Source organism: Macaca thibetana, chromosome 20 (genome assembly GCF_024542745.1).
Source record: "Macaca thibetana thibetana isolate TM-01 chromosome 20, ASM2454274v1, whole genome shotgun sequence".
Lineage (NCBI taxonomy): Eukaryota > Metazoa > Chordata > Mammalia > Primates > Cercopithecidae > Macaca > Macaca thibetana.
In genome coordinates this window covers 66,567,394-66,588,007 of record NC_065597.1, presented here as the reverse complement: position 1 = coordinate 66,588,007, position 20,614 = coordinate 66,567,394, and the positions used below count along the sequence as shown (strand labels likewise).

General features: G+C 45.8%; 2 protein-coding genes across 2 annotated transcripts in view; one reads left to right on the top strand and one right to left on the bottom strand.

The window, feature by feature from the left end:
* The window catches only part of HAPSTR1 (HUWE1 associated protein modifying stress responses), a 30,184-nt gene extending 22,300 nt beyond the window's left edge, over positions 1–7,884 (top strand). Inside the window, exon 4 of the mRNA XM_050774453.1 lies at positions 4,860–7,884. Within this exon, the coding sequence (XP_050630410.1) occupies positions 4,860–5,104 (245 nt within the window). The 3' untranslated portion in view covers positions 5,105–7,884. The remainder of the gene's footprint in view (positions 1–4,859) is intronic.
* The window catches only part of TMEM114 (transmembrane protein 114), a 996,508-nt gene that overhangs the window by 555,583 nt on the left and 420,311 nt on the right, over positions 1–20,614 (bottom strand). The gene's annotated exons all lie outside the window — the stretch shown is intronic.

The following is a 20,614-nucleotide window of genomic DNA, read 5'->3' as shown; positions in this document are numbered from 1 at the left end:
GGTGGGGAGTGGTATGTACTTCAAATTACCGAAATCTTCCTAGTAGAATTCCTTTTTAAATGTTTGAACTCCCCTGGTACATCTTAAACACGACATTGACACTGCAAGTGCTTGGATGTCCTGGCACCTCAGAACACAACTTTGTGCAAAAGGAGTGCTGTGCATCTGAATAGTGCAATTCATTTCCAATGCAAGAATGCCAGTTTCTTAGGGCCCCTGGTCAGGATATTACCCACTTTGTTTAAGTTGTGATTTCAAATCCCATTTTCTATGGGAGATAACACTGGTGGAACAGATCTGCAGAGGGCCCTGCACCTGCGCTGGTGGATCAACGGTGTCTTCTCACCTCCCAGGGCTAGCTGCCTTACCTTCCCTCATGTGGTTTAAGTGGCTGGGAAACAGATAGACAGTGTAGATGAAGTCCTGGGCCACTGGCTGCTGGAGTGAGGCAGTGAGATGACTGGACTGGCATTTGTTCTTTCTCTGCCTGTATGTGACCTCTAACTATGTGCCTGGAAACTGAATTACATGTAATTAATGCTGCAAACAGGATTTTCTTACTGCCTAAGCATGAACTTGGTGTGAAAATAATAGTTAATAATTTACCATGTAACTTGGATTCTTATAACCTGGACTGTAAATTTGTTTTAGCTCCAGTGGGAGTTTTCCTTTTCAAAGTGTGATGAAACCATCCTCATCTTTTCCACTCCTGGACTAATCATTTAAAATGGATACGGAAACTTTAAAACTGCTGAGTTTATCTTGTGTTAAGCAATTAAGACTTCTCTGTCTAATCATGCTACTTGTTCTGCTTTTGTCAATTGATACTCCCGTAGCCCTTTTGAAAAAGTATGTTTTTGGTAGAAATTAAGTTGTATGCCCTCAGGACGTACAACTTGGTTTTGTTTTTGTTTTTGTTTTTTTTTTTTTTTTTTTTAGTTCTGAAGCATGTTTAGATTTTTCTGTACTTGTATAGGTCTGATTATGTGGCTTAGCTAAGGTTTCCTAAAGCATCTTCTAGTAGCTGTCATTGGTTTGTAAAATAAAATTTGGGCTGTCAAAATGCACCTTTTTTGGTTGTTAATCTTAATTATTTTTGACCTTTGTGAAAAGTCTTTTTGGGAAGATTAGGTAGGGAAACTTTGAAAATATTTTCACTGCTATGAGAGTCAGTCATAGATCATATTGCACATTACAGTTATCAGGCTAAACACCCAGGTCATACACCCAGTAGAAAAAGTTGATTTCCCAGAAACTGCTGGAATTTTCAGATTGACCAAATTGATGTTTAACACGTCTTCTTTTTCATGAAGAATGGCAATTGAAACAATAAGGAACATTTGCTTGAAATCCCTAGTCCACTTCTGATACAGTGTTTTGAGCCTTCCATATTTGTTGTTAGGTATTAAACATGCTGCCATGGGACTCCTGTGTTAACAACGGCATTGGGGTGGGGTTTGTTGAATTCTTTTTGTCATTTGAAATGACAAAGGGGATCTTGATTTTAATTATTGAAATAGCCCAGTTTATTGCTGAATGTGCCCATATTTTGCCATTATATCTTTTGGATTATGAAACAAGTATGAAAGGTTATCTTTGAAGAACGTGGGCACCTTGTAATACGTTACAGGCTGAGACTAGGATATAAGAAGGCATGGCTCTCCCCTCAAGTTTAGTCTTGCTGTAGAACTTTAAAAAAGCCAACAATGGGGATAATTGAGTTTTAAACTTGATGGCAGTGATTTAAGTGAAGAGAACCACCTGAGTTTATTTCCTGGTGTTGGAGAGGTGAATAAACATCAACAGCTGAGCCTTGGATTTCAGTGGATTTCAACTTGAGAGGGTAGGACTTTGAGGTATTATTCTTTTTCAGAATTCAATGAATGTTATGTGCCAGGCACTGTGTTAAGGTCATTAGATGGAGATGAAAAGATATTTTCTATAGGAAGAGGTGGTTGGTTGTACCATGCTATAGAAAAATAGCTCAAGATGTTTTTTGTGGTTTGTTTTGTTTTTTAAAAATAAGCTTGTGCCGGTTGAGGAAGAGGAAGTGAAGTTCCTTTTTGATGGTGTTGAGTTTGAGATGTCCAGTAGGCAGTTAGAAATCTGGGAAGGCCCTTGAGCTCATTAGTCCAGTTTTGGTTAACGTGTGGGTAAGGTAGGGGTTGAGGATATCACCCAGGGTGACACCAGCCTTTCAGGAACAGAAAGGAACCCCCCCACCAAGGCGACTGAGGAGGGAGCGGAGAGTTTCAATTTCAAGGAGGAGGAAAGAGGAGCCAGTAGGAGAACCAGGAAAGGAGCCTCAGAAGAGAGTGCTGGGGAATAGATGGGCTCACTCAGGGAGTGACAGACATTGGCAAATGTTGAAAGAGATAGTTGCAGGCCTCACTATTTCAGAGAGCTGCAAATTGCATGATGTTGGTAGTGGGGATTCGGTCTAAGGGTGAAGAGAAGAGGGCAGGAAGGGAAGGGAGAGAAACTGTTCAAAGAGATGAGGCCTAAGAGGCAGGCTGACCCTAGGACCAACCTGCAGCCACCTTTTTTTGCTAAAATACTCTAGGCTTGGAAAAGGATCAGAATGGGATCCTAGGAATATAGATTACATTTGAGTGAGAGTCCCAGCTCTTGTTTACTACCTGTTGACCTTGGGTGAATTACTTTTAAACTTGGATTTTCATCTGCAGAATGGAGATATTATAGGTATCATAGGAAGTAATTGACATAGTACCTGATGCAGGAAGTACTCTCACGTTAATGCTTTTATTTTTTAATAGGTGCTAGCCTTGGAAAGGTTGAGCGGCCAAAGAGGGACAGTTTGATTTTCTCTGACCACCAGCGGGAAGGGAGGATGTGTCTTCTGCAGGAAGAGCAGCCAGGGGATTGGTTGGATTAGTGCAGAAAGGAATAGGGGGGCATCTAGAGTTCGGAGTTGAGCACCTCAGAAGTGAGGTGTGGCCCGGAGGACATTGTCAGCATGTGCGATGATAGAGGCCATGGTTTTGAGAACATTCACAGAATATTTGGTGGAGAAAAACATCAAGGGGAATGATTTGATGTGATAGGAGGCAGAGACTCTTTTTTCTTTTTTTATACGTTTTTGTTTTTTTTGAGACGGAGTCTCGGTCTGTCGCCCAGGCTGGAGTGCAGTGGCCGGATCTCAGCTCACTGCAAGCTCCGCCTCCCGGGTTCACGCCATTCTCCTGCCTCAGCCTCCCGAGTAGCTGGGACTACAGGCGCCCGCCGCCTCGCCTGGCTAGTTTTTTGTATTTTTTAGTAGAGACGGGGTTTCACTGGGTTAGCCAGGATGGTCTCGATCTCCTGACCTCGTGATCCGCCGGTCTCGGCCTCCCAAAGTGCTGGGATTACAGGCTTGAGCCACCGCGCCCGGCCAGAGACTCTTTTTTCAACTTAAAGTTCAAATTTAAACTACATATTTATGGAATTCATGATTAGAAAGAATTGGGCCCCTGTCAAACGAAACCTCTAAGCTTACTTGAAAATCTAAGATGTAAGTCCTATTATTTGAAAATTGATTATACTAAATTGTGTTATAAATTTAGTCAAGCAATAACAGATCCCTAGGTGAGGCGAGAATAGTGGAAGGGGAAATTCCTAAGGCAGATCACTGCCAATGACGGTAGGTTTTTAAAAATGCAACTGTGGTTCACGTTTCCTGGCCTGACTCGTACTTTCACAGGTTTATCCTGAACATTTAGGAGTGGAATGTAAGTTTGGCTCCTTAACTGTGTATGAGTTTAAGGAAAGGAATGAGTATCCATGAGTGCTGGGTATATTCTGGATTCAGTAAAGTAACTTTCTTTTGCTTTTGAGGTGGAGTTTTGCTCTTGTCACCCAGGCTGGAGTGCAGTCTCGCTTCATTGCAACCACCGCCTCCCAGGTTCAAGCGATTCTCCTTCTCAGCTTCCAGAGTAGCTGGGATTACAGGCACCTGCCACCACGCCCAGCTAATTTTTGTATTAGTAGAGATGGGGTTTCACCATGTTGGTCAGGCTGGTCATGAACTCCTGACCTCAAACGATCTGCCGGCCTCGGCCTCCCAAAGTGCTGAGATTACAGGTGTGAGCCACCACGCCCAGCCCTGGATTCAGTAACTCTTAATGTTGAAAACAAAGCAGCAGGATTCTTCACAACCTCTCCCCTGCCTCCTTCTCTGAAGGATTAGAGAGGATCATGATTGAGGCTGTCCTGAAGGATATCTACCAAATACATTCCAGACCTTAGGTGATCACATAACCCGATTTGTCCAGGGCAGACTGACTTTGTACCTGGTGTCCCAGTAGAAGTTTTAACAGTTACTCTTTTCGGGCTCAACAGTAATACTGTTTTGGATGATAAATTATGTGATCACCTTATCTAGAGGGGATGTTGGAACAAGCCCGCCCAGGCCTGGAAGTGATTTCTGGCTCTCCTGAATACTTCACACACATACACACTCATCAGAGGGGTCTGTTGGAATGGTAACTTTGGGTAACCAAAAAGGTCTTGTCTTTAAAGCAAATGCTCCTGTCCTTATCTGTAAATTGTGTGCGGTACCTACCTCATAGATGGGAGAATTTCATGAGATATTTGTACACCTAGCATGGTGGTTGACACATAGTAACTTTTAGTAATTGGTAGTTACCAATATTGTAGATATTGGTAGTATTACCAATAAGATATATGTCAAGACCACATGGTATGTTTTTCCAGAATAAAACTGAATTGCTTGCCAGTAATCCCTTATAAAGAAAATAGGCAGACATGCTTTGACATTGTGACAACATGGAAAGTAAGTGGGTTGCTTTCAAAAGGGTTAAATAATTGAGCAACTCTAAAACCTTTTTTCTTCTTCCTAGGTCTTAGTGGTGCAATGGCTAGTATAAGCGTGCGTTCGAGTACCCCAGGCTCTCCTACACATGTAAGCAGTGGATCGAATGCTAGTCGAAGGAGAAATGGACTCCATGATGTCGATTTGAACACTTTCATATCAGAAGAAATGGCACTCCACTTGGACAATGGTGGAACTAGAAAGCGTACCTCAGCCCAGTGTGGCGATGTCATTACAGACTCACCAACCCATAAACGCAACAGAATGATCTAAACTGCAAACATTTTCACACCCACCATGCTGCTTGAAAGCCACTTGATCCTCAACATATACTATAATTGCAAAGGAAACATGAGGCCATCTTCCCTTGTTCACTGTTTAAGACAAGTGAATTCTATAGTGGTTGCCATAAAAGGAAGTTCTAGGTATTTATAGTAGATGCCTCTTGTAATTATGGCTTTCTTAAAACTATAATCCTAGCAGAGGACATCAGATACTGTGTAGTCGTTAGCAAGATCATCATAGGCAAACATATATCCGTTCCAAGGCTAAAAGTGACCTTAACTGTATTTATTCTCAAAGGGAAAGGAAATATCAGATGTTTATTTGGTTATAGAATGCTTTTTTTTTTGGGGGGGGGTCCATTTCCTGCTGTGTTGAGTATTTTGCTTCAACAGTATTGCCAGGTTCCTAAAATTGTCTAAAAACATGATTTGGCTTCCATTTTTGCAGTTGCACTGTACCGTGCACCTGGTTTCTATATAGTAACAGTGTGCAATTCTAATTATTGGACTGTGCCCTGTTTTTAGTTTTCAAAGCAGTTTCTAATTCTGGTGATTGTGTGATGTAAAGAGGTGCTATGATGGTCATGCAATTAATACTTAATATTGAATCAATGCACAGAGCTTTATTGGATTCACTTTGTGTGTGTTAGTGCTCTAAAGTAGCAATATTAATATTAAACTGCCCCCAGATTAACCCTGTAGGCCTAAAGTACTCAGTTTTAAGACAAACACTACTTCCCATGCGGGGTACTTTCCTTGTGGTAAATGTAAACATGTAGACTGCATTCGAGGTGACCTAAAGTAGAGAGGTCATGAACTTTGAGAATGGGCTTCCTTTTTGGTTCAGTATTAGAGGGAGAGGGAGATGGATGGTGGGGTAGGTTTTCTAGTCTATCATTTTACATTTTTCATGGAGGCCCTGCTTAGTGCAGTTTCCATTGGAGTGGGTGGAAGATGATAAAGCTCTCTTTTATCTACTAATAATGTGATTGCAACTTAAAATAGCAAAACCCAACTCTCCCTGTTCCTCCAATCCCTCTCCTAAAAAGTTCAGTTTGGAATCTCATTCTGGAAAAGATGGAATCGCATGGAGATTCTCTAGCTGTTAGGTAGATCTAAATAAAAGTTCTCAATAGATTCCTCTTTTGAGTAAATATAAGACCTCTTGTAGCTACAATGTTTTAGAGCATGTTTCATCTTCATTTTTAATATCCTGAACTGAATGATAGTGTTTTTTTAGATGAAGAACTGATGTCAGCCTGCCAGGTACTGTAATTTATTCTATCATATTATTATATTATATATCAAGTAGGACAGTGAAAAATGTTTCCTTGCAAACTTGTAGTCCAGTATCAGTTACTTCTATTTTTATCCTTAAAAGACCATTGCAAATCAGTGTAAGGGTTTTTCCAGTAATTACTCACAGCACTTTTTTAAAGTTTGCAATTTCTTCAGCCATTTAATAATACCTTTCTGTGAAGAAACTTTGCTGAGTTAACCATAAATATTCATTCATTGACTGGGTGGGATGTGAATGGAATGTTAGAAATGTGTGAATTGAAGTTCTTGTATTCATTATAGATGTAGCCCTTATTTAAAAAAGTGAATTCCATACTAAAACTAGGAATGAAAGTGAGATATTTCTAAATTTTTGCAAAAGTGGATCATTTTTTGTTGACTATAATAGCAGGAAGAATTATAGCAATCTGTCATTTTACCTGAAACAGACAAGCCTATGTATTATGAATACTTTCAAGCTTCCCTTTGGAATATACAAGACATGCATTTGGAGTTACCTTTGTTTCTCTATCGTTGTAAATTTAGATTCTGGAATTGGGGTTTGGTCATGCAATGTGTTGCTCACAACTGGCCAGAGCTCCTATTCCTAGAAGGATTTTGAGATGGAGGAACACATATTTAATTCCCCTTTATGCCTTGGTTCTCGTTCCTCCTTCCAAGTTGGATAACAATTTTTTGGTTGTTTTGTTTAAGTTGGTGCTCTGAAGCTTAATCTCAGTACCCTTTACTCTGAATTGTCAAATTTTGATAAAACATGTGCCATTTTTCTTTGGTAAAAGAAAGCAGGTCTTAATGTCTGCCAGAACACAATTTATATGCCTTATTGGCTTCATTAAACTTTTACAAAACTTTAGCATTTGTTACTTTTTTCCATTGCATTTACTTTCAAATGCACCTAAAGCATTTGTCACCCAGTTGCAGCTTTTCCCTTCTCTGTCCCATTGCTCTCTCCTGTTCCCCCACGCACAGAATAAACATGAAGCTCACCGGTAGACGCGTAATGATTTCTCTTAGGAAAACTTCTGACAGCTAGATTTTTGAAATGTTTCCCTGTGCTAGTTTAGATGCAAAACAAATCACGGAAGATTGCATACCTGTGTGGTACTTTAAAAACAAGTTGACTTTTTCAGTTTCTTGAACACTTAAGGGTGGATTTAAAAACGAAACAGTTTAGTTTGAACAGAACCTCTCTTCGTCTTAAGCCAGATTCTCTGATTCTTTTTGACATCATAGCTCCTTAGTTCTGCTCATGTCGCCCTAACTTGGCATGGGCAGGTTGCAGTTCATCCTTAGACTGCAGCGTTCTGAGCATGGCTGAAATATTATGATGTTTAATATTTTATAGAACAAAATTAATGGAAAGCATTTGGCTGAATCTAAAGACCTGCAGTCAGATTCTTCAATGTGGTTTACCCAACTGGAGTAGTGATACACACCTTAATCATAACATGAATAAAAACAAAAAAACCATGGGGCTTGTCTGCAGTTTTGTTTTGGTCATCACATCTGAATAACTTTTTGATGCAATCAAATGAAGTTTAGGCTTCTAAAAAAGAATTAGCTTTCTAAATGTTTTTTTCTAAGGGCTACTGGAACTCATTAAACTCGAATAATTGTGGCTTTGGGCCTGAAGATTTCCATTCCAACAGTGAAAACTGGCTAACTTCCTTTATAGTGAGAGGGATGGCCAACATCCGACCCAGAGGGTTAGTCAACCTCAGAGGCCGGTGCAAGACGCCAAGAGATGATTTTGAAATGGGGCCATAATTTTAGAAAATTATGAACAGAATGATTAAGGTTTTGGCCTGGCTACTACCTCTAGTGGTGACTATGTTAGCAGATTAATCTCATTGCATTTTACTTCATACAATATGTTATAACCTGGCATTTCATTCCTTAGATTGGTAACTGAGGTATTTAGTTTTGGTGAGGATGGGAATCTTCAGAGATACATTCTGGACTTTTGGAATGAAGTGACTAGAAAAGTTCTTCCAGAGGAACCCCTTGTTTAAAGTTGTGTTTATGGTACCTGCTACCCCTTCTTGAAAGTTGTCAGCTTTGATAGTTCAGATGACCTTACCCCATTAGGCCAGCTTCTAGCCTCCCTTTGGAATATTTGAGGTGTGTGATATTTTAGTGGGGGCAGCATTTAAGAGAGGAGCAGGCCTGAGCACCCAGGCTGGCTGTCAGACCACGTGTTGTACTGTTGGGTTTGATGGGATGAGATCCAGGGTTTTACTTCGTATAGTGGGACCTGCAGGCTCCTTGTGAAGTTCAGTAGACAGTCGCCTGTGATGTGGCAAGTCAAGTTTTCGATGGCCCCTCATTTTCTTTTTAGTGCTTAAAAAAAATGATTTTAAACAGCAAATATTGAGCCACACAGCAGCTTATAGTATATACAAGTCTTTTATACCTGAAAATTAATATGGTGATATCTTTTTTTTATTTGAGACGGAGTTTCACTCTGTCATCCAGGCTGGAGTGCAGCGGCACAGTCTTGGCTCACCGCAACTTCTGCCTCCTAGGTTCAAGCAATTTTCATTCCTCAGCCTCCCAAGTAGCTGGCAGGCGTCTGCCACTGCACCTGGCTAATTTTTGTATTTTTGTTAGATACGGGGTTTCAAATATGGTGAAATCTTATGACAGAATAGTATTCCCTTGTATGGATGAGCCTTGATACAGGTTCCCGTTTTTTTATAATTAGTAATGCAGCAGTGAATTTTTTTCTTTTTCTTGATTTTTGAGACAGAGTCTCTGTTGCTGGAGTGCAGTGGCGTGATCCCAGCTCACTGCATCCTCTGCCTCCCGGGTTCAAGCGATTCTCCTGCCTGGAACTGTAGGTGTGTGCCACCATGGCCAGCTAATTTTATTTTTTATTTTTAATTTTTAGTAGAGACGGGATTTCACCATGTTGGCCAGGCTAGTCTTGAATTCCTGACTTTAAGTGATCTGCCCGCCTTGCCCTCCCCAAGTGCTGGGATTACAAACATGAGACAGTGTGCCCGGCCTGTTTTGTAAGTTTCTCTGTGACAGATTTCTGCGGATGAACTATCTGGGTCAAAGGAGTTCATCTATAAAATATTGATGGGTCTTGCCAGAGTACGTTCTGCAAGGTGCCAGTTAATACTTCGATCAGAAAGTAAGGGTGCCTGTTCCCTTACACCTTAGCCAGTGTTGGGTATTTACACTTCCTTCGGCAGAAGTGACCTTTCAGTTTTAATCTGCTTTTTACCTGATCATATGAAGGAAGGCTTTTTGATATCATGTGGGCTTGAATGCTGACTCTACCACCAGGTCTGGGAACCTAGGTAAGTTTGCCTCTCGCGGCTCAGTTTTATCTGTGAAATAAATAGAAAAAATAGAAAAATAAATTTAAAAATGTGCATGTTAGTGACTTGTGTTCCTTGGAAGTTGGATACATTTACATCTCCATTTATAATTCTCCCATCAGCAGAGCCCTAGAGAACTCTGGAATGTGACTAGTAGCTTATCTCAACATGCCATTGAAAAATTAGCCCTTTTTGTCTAGGCGTGGTGCCTCACGCGTGTAATCCCAGCACTGGGAGGTCAAGGTGGGCAGATCACAAGGTCAAGAGATCGAGACCACCCTGGCCAACATGGTGAAACCCCGTCTCTACTAAAAATACAAAAATTAGCTGGGCGTGTTGGCACACACCTGTAGTTCCAGCTACTCCGGAGGCTGAGGCAGGAGAATCACTTGAACCCGGGAGGCGAAGAGATTGCAGTGAGCAAAGATTGCACCACTGCACTCCAGTCTGGTGACAGAGCAAGACTCCGTCTCAAAAGAAAAAGAAAAATTAGCCCACCCTTTTTTTCTTTGAGACAGGGTTTTACTCTGTTGCCTAGGCTGGAGTACAGTGGCACTCTCATAGCTCACTGCATCCTCAATAGGTAACGAACTAAGTGGTGAGTTTTAGGGAAAGGGCTTGTCCACATGTGAGAGATTTTAATTTTTCAAACTGAAGTTGAATGCCCTAGGAGATGCCACAGGTCAGCAAGTACGGGCTGCCTTGCTTCACTAGTACTTAACCCTCAAGCCGGGAAGCTATTCCTCTTTAGCCCAAGTAAAGGGAGTATGGGGTTCTGGTGTGGTTGCCGTGCACTGCCGCTGTTGGGGAGGGCTATAGCATTTGCTTGTTTTTTAGGCCTGGTGGGCGTGATCTCTTGAGTGCTGCTGGAAGTGTCGAGGGCTCTCATCACTTAGTGGAATTGCATTTGGGAGCTTCAGGAGGCCTGGGGTTTTCTCCAGCTTCAGCAACAAGGACGGCTCAGCTGGCTGAGTTTTGCAGCCTGACCCTGGAAGAAGGGTTTGGGGGTACCTGGGGCAGCCAGCTACCATTGGGCTGCTTTTGGCACCTGTGGGTCCAGTGGTCCACTCGGTACTGTTTGCTTGTGGACTCCATATAATCTGAATGCCCTCTATAAACCCACCAAGGTGTGTGCCACTATAACAGAGCTTTAGGGAAGGATTCTCAGACCATTCATACCTCTTCCTCAGGAGTGGCGGTGCCAGGGCTGAAGTTCCTTGGGGAAAAGGGGATCACCTGTTAAACAGTCCTTGAGTGTAGTGGGCAGGAGCTTAAATCACTCCCAATTTCTTCTCCCCATGGTAAGTCTCAAGATCACCATGGCCATGTTGATTCAAGGTGTACGTAGAAATTTGTAACTACCAAGAAGTTGCAATTTGCTGTTTGGGGCCTCCTAGGTTAACATGAATGTTGTATAGAACTGTGTTTGCGTACACAATTGCACTGGGCACAAGAAGGCTCACCTCTTGCCCATCCTCAGTGTTTCTCAGACAGGCTGGAATGTGATCTGTGGTAAGAAATACCTCTCCCATCAAGATCTTTTACCCATCCACACCTTCGGTGACTGAACACACACACAACTGGTGAAAGAAGTCTCAGCAGTTCTTAGCTTTCTGTGTCGAATTCTCTTCACTTTATAGCTTCTTGCTGTTTCACTGAACAGGATGCTGTATGTGACCAACTGTGTTGATTTCACAGCCAGCTTGAAAACCTGGGTTCTCTGGACCTCAGCATGCAGCACAGGGTAGGTATAGACATTTCTTGAATGAGTTCATAAAAAGTAGCTTGACGTTTTCTAGGTTTTCACAAGGAACTTCCTATTTTTCCCTTTCCTGGGCCTTAGTTCTGTCGAGAACTAGGGTGGTGGTTAAGAGAAGGACTTTGGGGTGAGTAGGGTGTAGGCAACAGTCCCACTGGCGGCCTGCCTTCCGGGGCCCTGCCTCTAGACTGGTGTGGAAGATGCCTGGCACCACGCCTGGCGCGAAGTGAGGACTCAGTTGTTAGCGTTTAAACGTGCTTGTCTTGGCATGACTGGGTAAGATTCCCTTCTCAGAGTCCGAGGTCTCTCTCCTGGGTTCTGTACTGGCCTCCAGCCTCTGTTTCCCCCCTCTCCTCTTTACTCTCTAGTTTTGTGTTTCTCCTCCTTCCTGCATGTTAGAATCAGCCACTGGGCATGCCGTACCCCAGAAAAACTAGATGGGACTCTGGGGTGGGGCCCAGGCACCGAGATTTTCCATGCTTCAGCAGTAGAGAACCTTTGGCACATTCCTCAGAGGGGAATGTTGCTTTTGCTCCTTTGCCGATTGTTAACTGGGCGGGTGGCTAGTGGCACTGGGCTCCTTGGGGCCAGCCCTGTGGCTGAGGACAGATGGGGCTGTCAGAGGACTCAGCCCCTACTCTTGGGCTGCCTGCCACCCACCCTCAGTCCCTTGGGCTTTGGGGAAGTCAGCACAGTCAGTGCGTTCCTCTGGGCCAGGGTGTTTGACTGGCTTGGCAGGAGGAAGTTGGCACCCACGGGCTCCAGGGCATGGTGAGTCATGGCTCACCAAGGATGACCTAGCAGGTGTGCCTTGGAGACAACTCCCTGAACCTGGAAGCTGGTGGGGCTTTTTCTCCTGGAGGGAGGTTTAAATTACAGATTTCTGGACTCCCCACCTGGGCACACATGCTGAATGCAAAGGTCTGGGTAAGATGGTATCTCCAAAAATAAAAAGCAAATTAAAGAATTAAAAATGGGTTCTGGCCAGGTGCAGTGGCTCACGCCTGTAATCCCAGCACTTTGGGAGGCCGAGGCAGGTGGATCACTTGAGGTCAGGAGTTCAAGACCTGCCTGTTTAACGTGGCGAAACCTCATCGCTACTAAAAATACAAAAGAGAAAAAGAAAGATTCTAAAGTCCTACTACTTGTTTACCTCTTTACCTCTGTTTACACTTGGGGTTAGGACTACTTGAGGGAGGGGGAAATGGTAGAGGAAGGTACAGGTGAAGTCTTGTGTAGGGTGTCCTGCTCCCAGATGTCACCTGCAGGTGAGCCTGGAGTCGCCGCAGCCTCTTGAAACTACGCGGGAAGCTGGACCAAGGTCAAGGCAGTTGGACGCGGCAGAAAATGAAGAGACCGTTGGTCCTTAAGCAGTACATCAGCCCTCCTATTCAGTGTGGAATCCTGTGATGTGCAGCAGCTTTCTGCCCATATTCCTACAGACCCCAAATCTACTCACCCGGCCGGGAGCTACTGGTGACAATGTTACAAAATACTTGTCCTGGGAGTATACCGTATTCCTAGAGAACCGTATACCAAAGGGGTCATATACACACCACTTCTTTCCCTGTTCAAGTAGATGGAATCCTTGTTGCCAGTCTATGCAGAACTACATCTTTTGTTACGTAAAGGATATTGCAGTGAAAAAGCTAAGGAGTGCTTAATGCCTACGCCAGCCCCATTGGGCGGGTTCTGATACCTCAATTCACATGATGAGCCTGTGTGACCTAACGGCGCCCATATGTGGCCCCAGGCTGGGTACTGATTGGACCCCTGCCTTGTGCCCTGGAGACACCCAGCAGGCCCTTGGGGAGCCCTCACAGGCTGTGATGGCAGCTATGCCCTGAGCTTCCAGGTGCAGCCTGTTGGTTGAAAGGCTGTGTCACTAGCCCATCTTGGCAAGCTCTTTAGCTACCCTGCCTCAGTTTCCCCATCTATAAAGAGAATAGGTTGTGAGGATGAAATGAGGTATTGCCTAAAACACTTGAGAAGGGTACCTGGCACTTGGTAAGTTTTTAATCCTGGCGATGTGGCCACAAGATGGCATTCTCTCTCCATTTCTCCACGGGTGATTTGGAGCAATCAGGCAGTTGTGAACCATCCCCAGATGAGAAGAGGCCATTCTCAGGTGAGAAGAGGGACTCTGGAGGAGGAGGGGGTTCACTGAGGTCGGCAGGAAGCTTGGACTCATTCCTTGGTTCATCACAGACCCACCTCAAAGGAACTGTTTCCGCACTGTTGTCAACCTTAACCCACGTGCAGAACAACAGGTGGGCTCTTGTGAAGCTGTCCTGACCTGACGTCGGGATGCCGATGCAGCCCACTGCAATCCCATTTTAAACCAACTCACCCGGCTCGGCTTCTGGAGTCTTCACTGGGCCTTTGCGCCAGCTGCTGAAGCCTGGGCAGCCGGCATGTCCTGAGGGCGTGGTTGCTGTTCTTGCACAGGCTGCTGGGGGAGCCGACTGGGTAGCCTCTCGAACGGGGTGGATTATTTCCAAACCCCGGGTGGCTGAGCTGGGCCTTCTGAGCCTGGGGACGGCCAGGGCTCTCAGTGGACCCAGCAGTGGGGATTTCCCTTCCTTTCAAGGTGTGACCTAGCAGGGCCTGGTCTGCCCAATGGAACCTTCTCCAGAGGCCTCCCTTGTTAACATTCACTTCAGCTGCAAGTTTGACAAATAACTGTGGTTTACGTCTGCTCCCGGGACATCCTTCTGCCCATTGTTTTGAAAGGTCACCCCCCTTACTCTGGCCCATCTGATGTGTCCTCCTGGGCATGTCTTCGCCCTCCCCTCCTGCGTTAGTCTCTGGGCCCCTTGTTTCTCATTCTGCCCTGTGATGATTTTCCTTGCTGGTTTTCTGGTGTTTAGGGTCTGCCATTGCTGGAGGGCAGGGTCTGCATGTGTGCGTTCACTGTTGGCCTGGCACTGAATAGACGCCTGTACACAGATGAATGGGGATTGATGAGAGGACTGAGGCACTGAAAGGTTCCGGGGGTACCCAGATCTGTCTGGCTTCTTTCCTGCCCGAAAGGTACTCGTGAGCATTTATTGTCAAGCCCAAGCTTGGGTTCAAATTCAGGAGGGGATTGGGGAGTGTGGGCTGGTAGGAACTTGGGCAGATAACTTAATCTGAGCCTCAGTTTTCTCATCTGTGAAGGTGGGCATGACAAAGGTAACTAACGCACTGGACTGCACATAAAACATTTGGTTGGCTCTTAGTGTGCATTCAACAACCTCTTTTTTTTTTTTTTTTTTTTTGAAACAAAGTCTCGCTGTCACCCAGGCTGGAGTGCACTGGCATAATCTCAGCTCACTGCAATCTCTGCCTCCTGGGCTCAAGCAATTCTCCCGCCGCAACCCTCCAAGCAGGTGGGATTACAGGTGTGCCCCACCACACCCGGCTAATTTTTTTTTTGAGAGAGAGTCTCTGTTGTGCAGGCTGCAGTGCAATGGTGTGATCTCAGTTCACTGCAACCTCTGCTTCCTGGGTTCAAGTGATTTTCCTGCCTCAGCCTCCCGAGTAGCTGGGATTATAGGCGCGCGCCACGACACCCATCTAATTTTTTTTTGTATTTTTTATTGGAGACGGGGCTTCACCATGTTGGCCAGGCTGTTCTTGAACTCCTGACCTCAGGTGATCCACCTGCCTTGGCCTCCCAAAGTGCTGGGATTATAGGTGTGAGCCACTGTGCCCGGCCAACGACCTCTTGTTTTGAGGGCCTGGCTTTGCCCGGCCAGTGACCCAAAGACGCCCATGAAACTTGTTTGACCCTGGTCGACTCAGATGAACCTGGGCTGAGTTAGAGACCTTCCCCTCAGTCCCACACCATTCAGTGATGTCAGCAAATGCTGAAATCATCTTTCCCTTCCCACAGAGCCATGTACACACAAAGGCCTGACCCCCACAGGGACATCTGAGGTCAGCCTCGAGCCCCCTAAGGCTAGGAACCCTGCATTTTCCTGTGGTGACTCACTTCCTGTTTGGGCCTTGGTTTTTGAAAGAGAAACAGCGCAGAGTCTGCTCCATGGAAACGGCTGGGCCCGCCCACCAGAGCCTTAAAGCAACAGTTTTCCCATGGCAGGGCTTGTCCTGGAAGGTCCCTTGTGGCAAATGGGATGCTGATGAATGGGCCAGAACTTCTTGAGTCAGGATTTGAGCCGAGGGGCCCTGCTGCCAGATTCCACAGCCCAGACACCTCCTCTTTTCCCCGTCCGGATTTTCAATTCCCCTGAGGAACCACCTCTTCGTCTCCAAGTGTCCAATCTGGTTCACTGAGCCATTTGTGCCTAGAAGGACCTGTCGTGCCGGGGCATTTACTTGCTAACCTTGTTTAACTCGCTGCCCTATCTGGGCCTCCGCTGCCTTTTGTCTCAAACTGGGTGATAAAATCCCAGGTTGATTGTAAAAATCCATCCTGTTTGCTTGGGGTGGCACGCTCAGATGCTGGCAGCATTAGATGAGTAAGCAGAACTGGCAGCCTGAGACCACAGCGATTTGCAGAGTGAACATCTGTTTAAGGACACTCAAACCCACCAAGCACATCTGTGGACAGGGCTGGCTTTGGCTTCCCTTGGGTCAGGACACCTGGGAAAATGGGCGGGTATGCTTCCATGTTCTTTCAGAAACAGCTCTCTGGGCCTCACTTTCCCCATCTCTAAAATGGGCTCCATCGCCTCTCCTGGATCTGGGGTACTGGGCTGGAATGCTCAGGAATCAGTGAACGGTACTCGCAGGTGCTTATTCTCTGGGTTTAGAACCTGCTCCTCCCGCCCCAAACATCTTCCGGTTTCCAGACTACCAGGTGGGGTCCTGATGGTGCCCTGGGCCTGCCCTTCGGGGCTCTGTTCTATAGGACCCTCCCTAGGTCCTGGTTGTGGCTGTAATCCTGTTATCCTTTGGCAGAAGACAAACCTATGGCTGTGTGCAAAGCAGGCTCCGGCTTCTCTGCAGGCAGCGGGGTGGGGACGAGACAAACAGGAAGTCCACCAATCCTGCAGGAATTCATGAAATGCCCACAGTGGGATGCGAGGGGCAGGTCACCACAGTCATCTTGATAACCAACCCCATTCCTCGACCGGCTCCTGGGTGCTTTCCATGCACATCCCCAAGGGATGTGTTTGTACCTGTTTTGGCTGATGCTCAGAAAGGTTGAGTGATTTGTCTGAGGATGCCCAGCTGGGACTCTCACTTGGGAGTTTCTGTCTGTAAGGTCCAGGCCCTCTTCCCCTGTGCAACATTTCCTTACCTGGTCAGAGCACAACCCTTGCTTCCGTGGAGCATGTGATCCAGGAGAATGACATGTGGGGTCACTTTTATGTGTTTAACTTGGCTTTTTATTCACTCCAGATAAATGGTGGTGGTTTCCTGTCTAAGCAGAGAGAGAGAGAGAGAGAGAGAGAATAGTTTCCTGATGATGCTTTTCCACTGAATTATGCCTTTAAAAAGTTTTAATTTAATTTAATTTTTTTGAGACAGTCTCGAACTGAGACTGAGCCACTGCACTCTAGCCTGGGTGACAGAGCGAGACTCTGTCTCAAAAATGGAAAAGCAAAAACAAAGTGATACTGTGTTTTGAACACAGCTTTGAAAAGATAAGTGGCTATTACTTGGGGTTGGGAAACCTGAAATGACGTGCATTCTCACATGCTGCTGCTAAGAGGTGCTAAAACATTTTGAAAAATAAGTTGGCTGGGCCTGACACAGTGGCTCACGCCTCTAATCCCAGCACTTTGGGAGGCCAAGGTGGGCAGATCACTTGAGGCCAGGAGTTCGAGACCAGCCTGACCAACGTGGTGAAACCCTGTCTCTACTTAAAAAAACAAACAAACAAAAAAATTAGCTGGGCCCAGTGGCATACCTGTAATCCCCACTACTCAGGTGGCTGAGGCACCAGAATCGCTTGAACTTGGGAGGCAAAGGTTGCCGGGAGCCGAGATCGTGCCACTGCACTGCAACCTGGGCAACAGAGCGAGACTGTCTCAAAACAAACAAAAAAAGTTGGCTGTGTCTATTAAGATCTTCAAAAGTGGTTCTAATTTTGGGTTTTATAATCCTGTTGCTAAACATATATTCCAATGGAATAACAGTTATAAAAGAGGATTTTTTTTTTTTTTTAATGGAGTTTCGCTTTTGTTGCCCAGGCTGGAGTGCAGTGGCACAATTTTGGCTCACCGCAACCTCTGCCTCCCACGTTCAAGCAATTCTCCTGCCTCAGCCTCCCCAGGAGCTGGGATTACAGGCGCGTGCTCACGCCTGGCTAATTTTTTGTATTTTTAGTAGAGATGGGGTTTCACCATGTTGGCCAGACTGATCTCGAACTCCTGACCTCAGATGATCCACCTGCCTCGGCCTCCCAAACTGCTGGGATTGCAGGCGTGAGCCACCGTGCCCAGCCTTAGAAGGGGATTCTTTTTTTATTTCTTTGTTTGTTTGTTTTGAGACAGAGTCTCGCTTTTATTGCCCAGGCTGGAGTGCGATGGCGCAATCTTGGCTCACTGCAACCTCTGCCTCCTGGGTTCTAGTGATTCTCCTGCCTCAGCCTCCTGAGTAGCTGGGATTACAGGCATGTGCCAACACGCCTGGCTAATTTTGTATTTTTAGTAGAGGTGGGGTTTCTCCAAGTTGACCAGGTTGGTCTTGAACTCCCGACCTCAGGTGAGTCCCCCACCTCAGTCGAGCCCCCCACCTCAGCCTCCCAAAGTGCTAGGATTGTAGGTGTGAGCCATCACTCCCGACCAAAAGAGGATTCTTAACGCAACAATAAGAAGTGTGGTACTTGGAGTGGAAGACAGTGAGGAATAACCTACAGCCCTATTAGGTACTGGTTCATCACATCTTATTAGTTTCATTAGATGGAAAATTATGAATCTTTTATAAAGCATACTCTTTTTTTTTTTTTTCTGAGATAGCGTCTTCCTCTGTTGCCCAGGCTGGAGTATAGTGGCATGATCTCGACTCACCGCAACCTCCGCCTCCTGGGTTCAGTTCTCCTGCCTCAGCCTCATGAGTAGCTGGGATTACAGGCGTGCGCCACCACACCTGGCTACTGTTTTTTGTATTTTTAGGAGAGATGGGGTTTCACCATATTGGCCAGGCTGGTCTCGAACTCCTGAACTTGTGATCTGCTTGCCTCGGCCTCCTAAAGTACTATAATTACAGGTGGGAGACACCGCGCCTGGCCTAAAGTATACTCTTGAATTTTTTTTTATTTTTTTATTTTTATTTTTTTTAGCCAGGGTCTCGCTGTGTCACCCAGGTTGGAGTGCAATGGTCCGATCTTGAGGCCCGCTGCAGCCTCGACCTCCTAGGCTCAGGTGATCCTCCCACCTCAGCCTCTCGAGTAGCTGGGAGTTACAGGTAGGCAGCACCATGCCCGACTAATTTTTTATATTTTTGGTAGGGATGGGGTTCTGCCGTGTTGCCCAGGTTGGTCTTGAACTCCTGGGCTCAGGCAATTTGCCCATCTCAGCCTCCCAGAGTGCTAGGCTTATACAGGTGTGAGCCACTAAGCACAGACTTCTGTTTTGAGACAAGAATGCTCCCTGTCACCGAGGCTGGTGTGCAATGGAATGATCAGGGCTCACTTCAGCCTCCATCTTCTGGGCTCAGGCAATCTTCCTGCCTCAGCCTCCTGAGTAGCTGGGGCCACAGACGTGCCCCACCATGCCCAGCTAATTAAAAAACTTTTTTTTTTTTTTGTAGAGATGGGGGTCTCCCTATGTTGTCCAGCCTGATCTTGGACTCCTAGGCACAAACAATCCTCCCACCTCGGCCTCCAAAAGTACTGGGATTACAGACATAAGCCACCTCGCCTGGTCTTGAAAAATATTTCAAGACATGGAAAAATGCTGGTAATATCATAAGAAATATAAACAGCATGATCTCAATGACTGGCAGCAAATTTTCAGTAAATGTTAGCTACTATCATTAATAATTCAAACTCTCATGATCTTCCTCCCTCCCATTCACCACTCAGTTGACAAGTGTCTGAGCATCCGGGGTTCCAGCCTGGCCACACCTATGTGTGAGCCGGTTGCGGCAGGTTGTGGGACCTTTGACCTCTGGGCTTTCCCCACCCTCCCATGAGCAGCCTCAGGACTCAACAGCCTCCTGCATCCGCCCCTCTGGCTGTATTTCTGGCTGGGCACTGCCATCTAGAGGCTCATGGAGCACAGGGCACCTGACCCTTACAGCCCCTCACCCAGTGCTGAGCTCCAGCCCCAGGGGCAGAGGAACCTTTCTCATTACTGCACCCTCCACCCCTGGAAGGGCCATTTGTTTTCTGGAAGCCTCTGAGAATATCGGTGCTATAAAGACACTTCAAGATGCCTTACGCTGATTCTTAGGTAGGTCAAGGAAATCTTTGGGGTAACATTCTTAAAATATGGTCCTTGGACCTACATCAGATGTCCAAGGTAGGAGAGAGAAATAAAGATCCTATCCCAAACCTGAAAGTCAGACCGTGCTGGGTGATGAAGGTTGCTGAATATCTAAATTTTTACAGACTTTCCCGTGTTGTTGTTATTGTTATTATTTTGAGACAGAGTCTCACTTTGTTTCCCAGGCTGGAGTGCAGTGGTGTGATCTTGGCTCCCTGCAACCTCTGCCTCCCAGGTTCAAGCAATTCTCCTGCCCCACCCTCCCCAGTAGCTGGGATTACAGGCACCCACCACCACGCCCGGCTAGTTTTTGTATTTTTAGTAGAGACAGGGTTACGCCATGTTGGCCAGGCTGGTCTTGAACTCCTGACCTCAAGTGACTTGCCTGCCTCAACCTCCTAAAGTTCTGGGATTACAGGCATGAGCAACTGCCCCCGGCCTTTGCCCAGGTTATTCTGATGCATACTGAAGTTTGAAAATTATTGACCCAGACCCAGGATACTTACGATTTGGTGATGGTGGGCTTGGCATAGACCCTTTGAGAATCTGCTGACAACTGCAGACCCTCTCCCTAGAAAAATACACAGATATTTCAGTAGGTTTCTTGACTGTCTGAAGCTCACTCCTGTATGCATGGACTGAGGTCACGAATCTCTTCTCTGATTTAACCCAAAGTTTAGATGAGGACACTGAGGATCAAGTATTCATTGATCTCTTGTCACCAGCCAGGC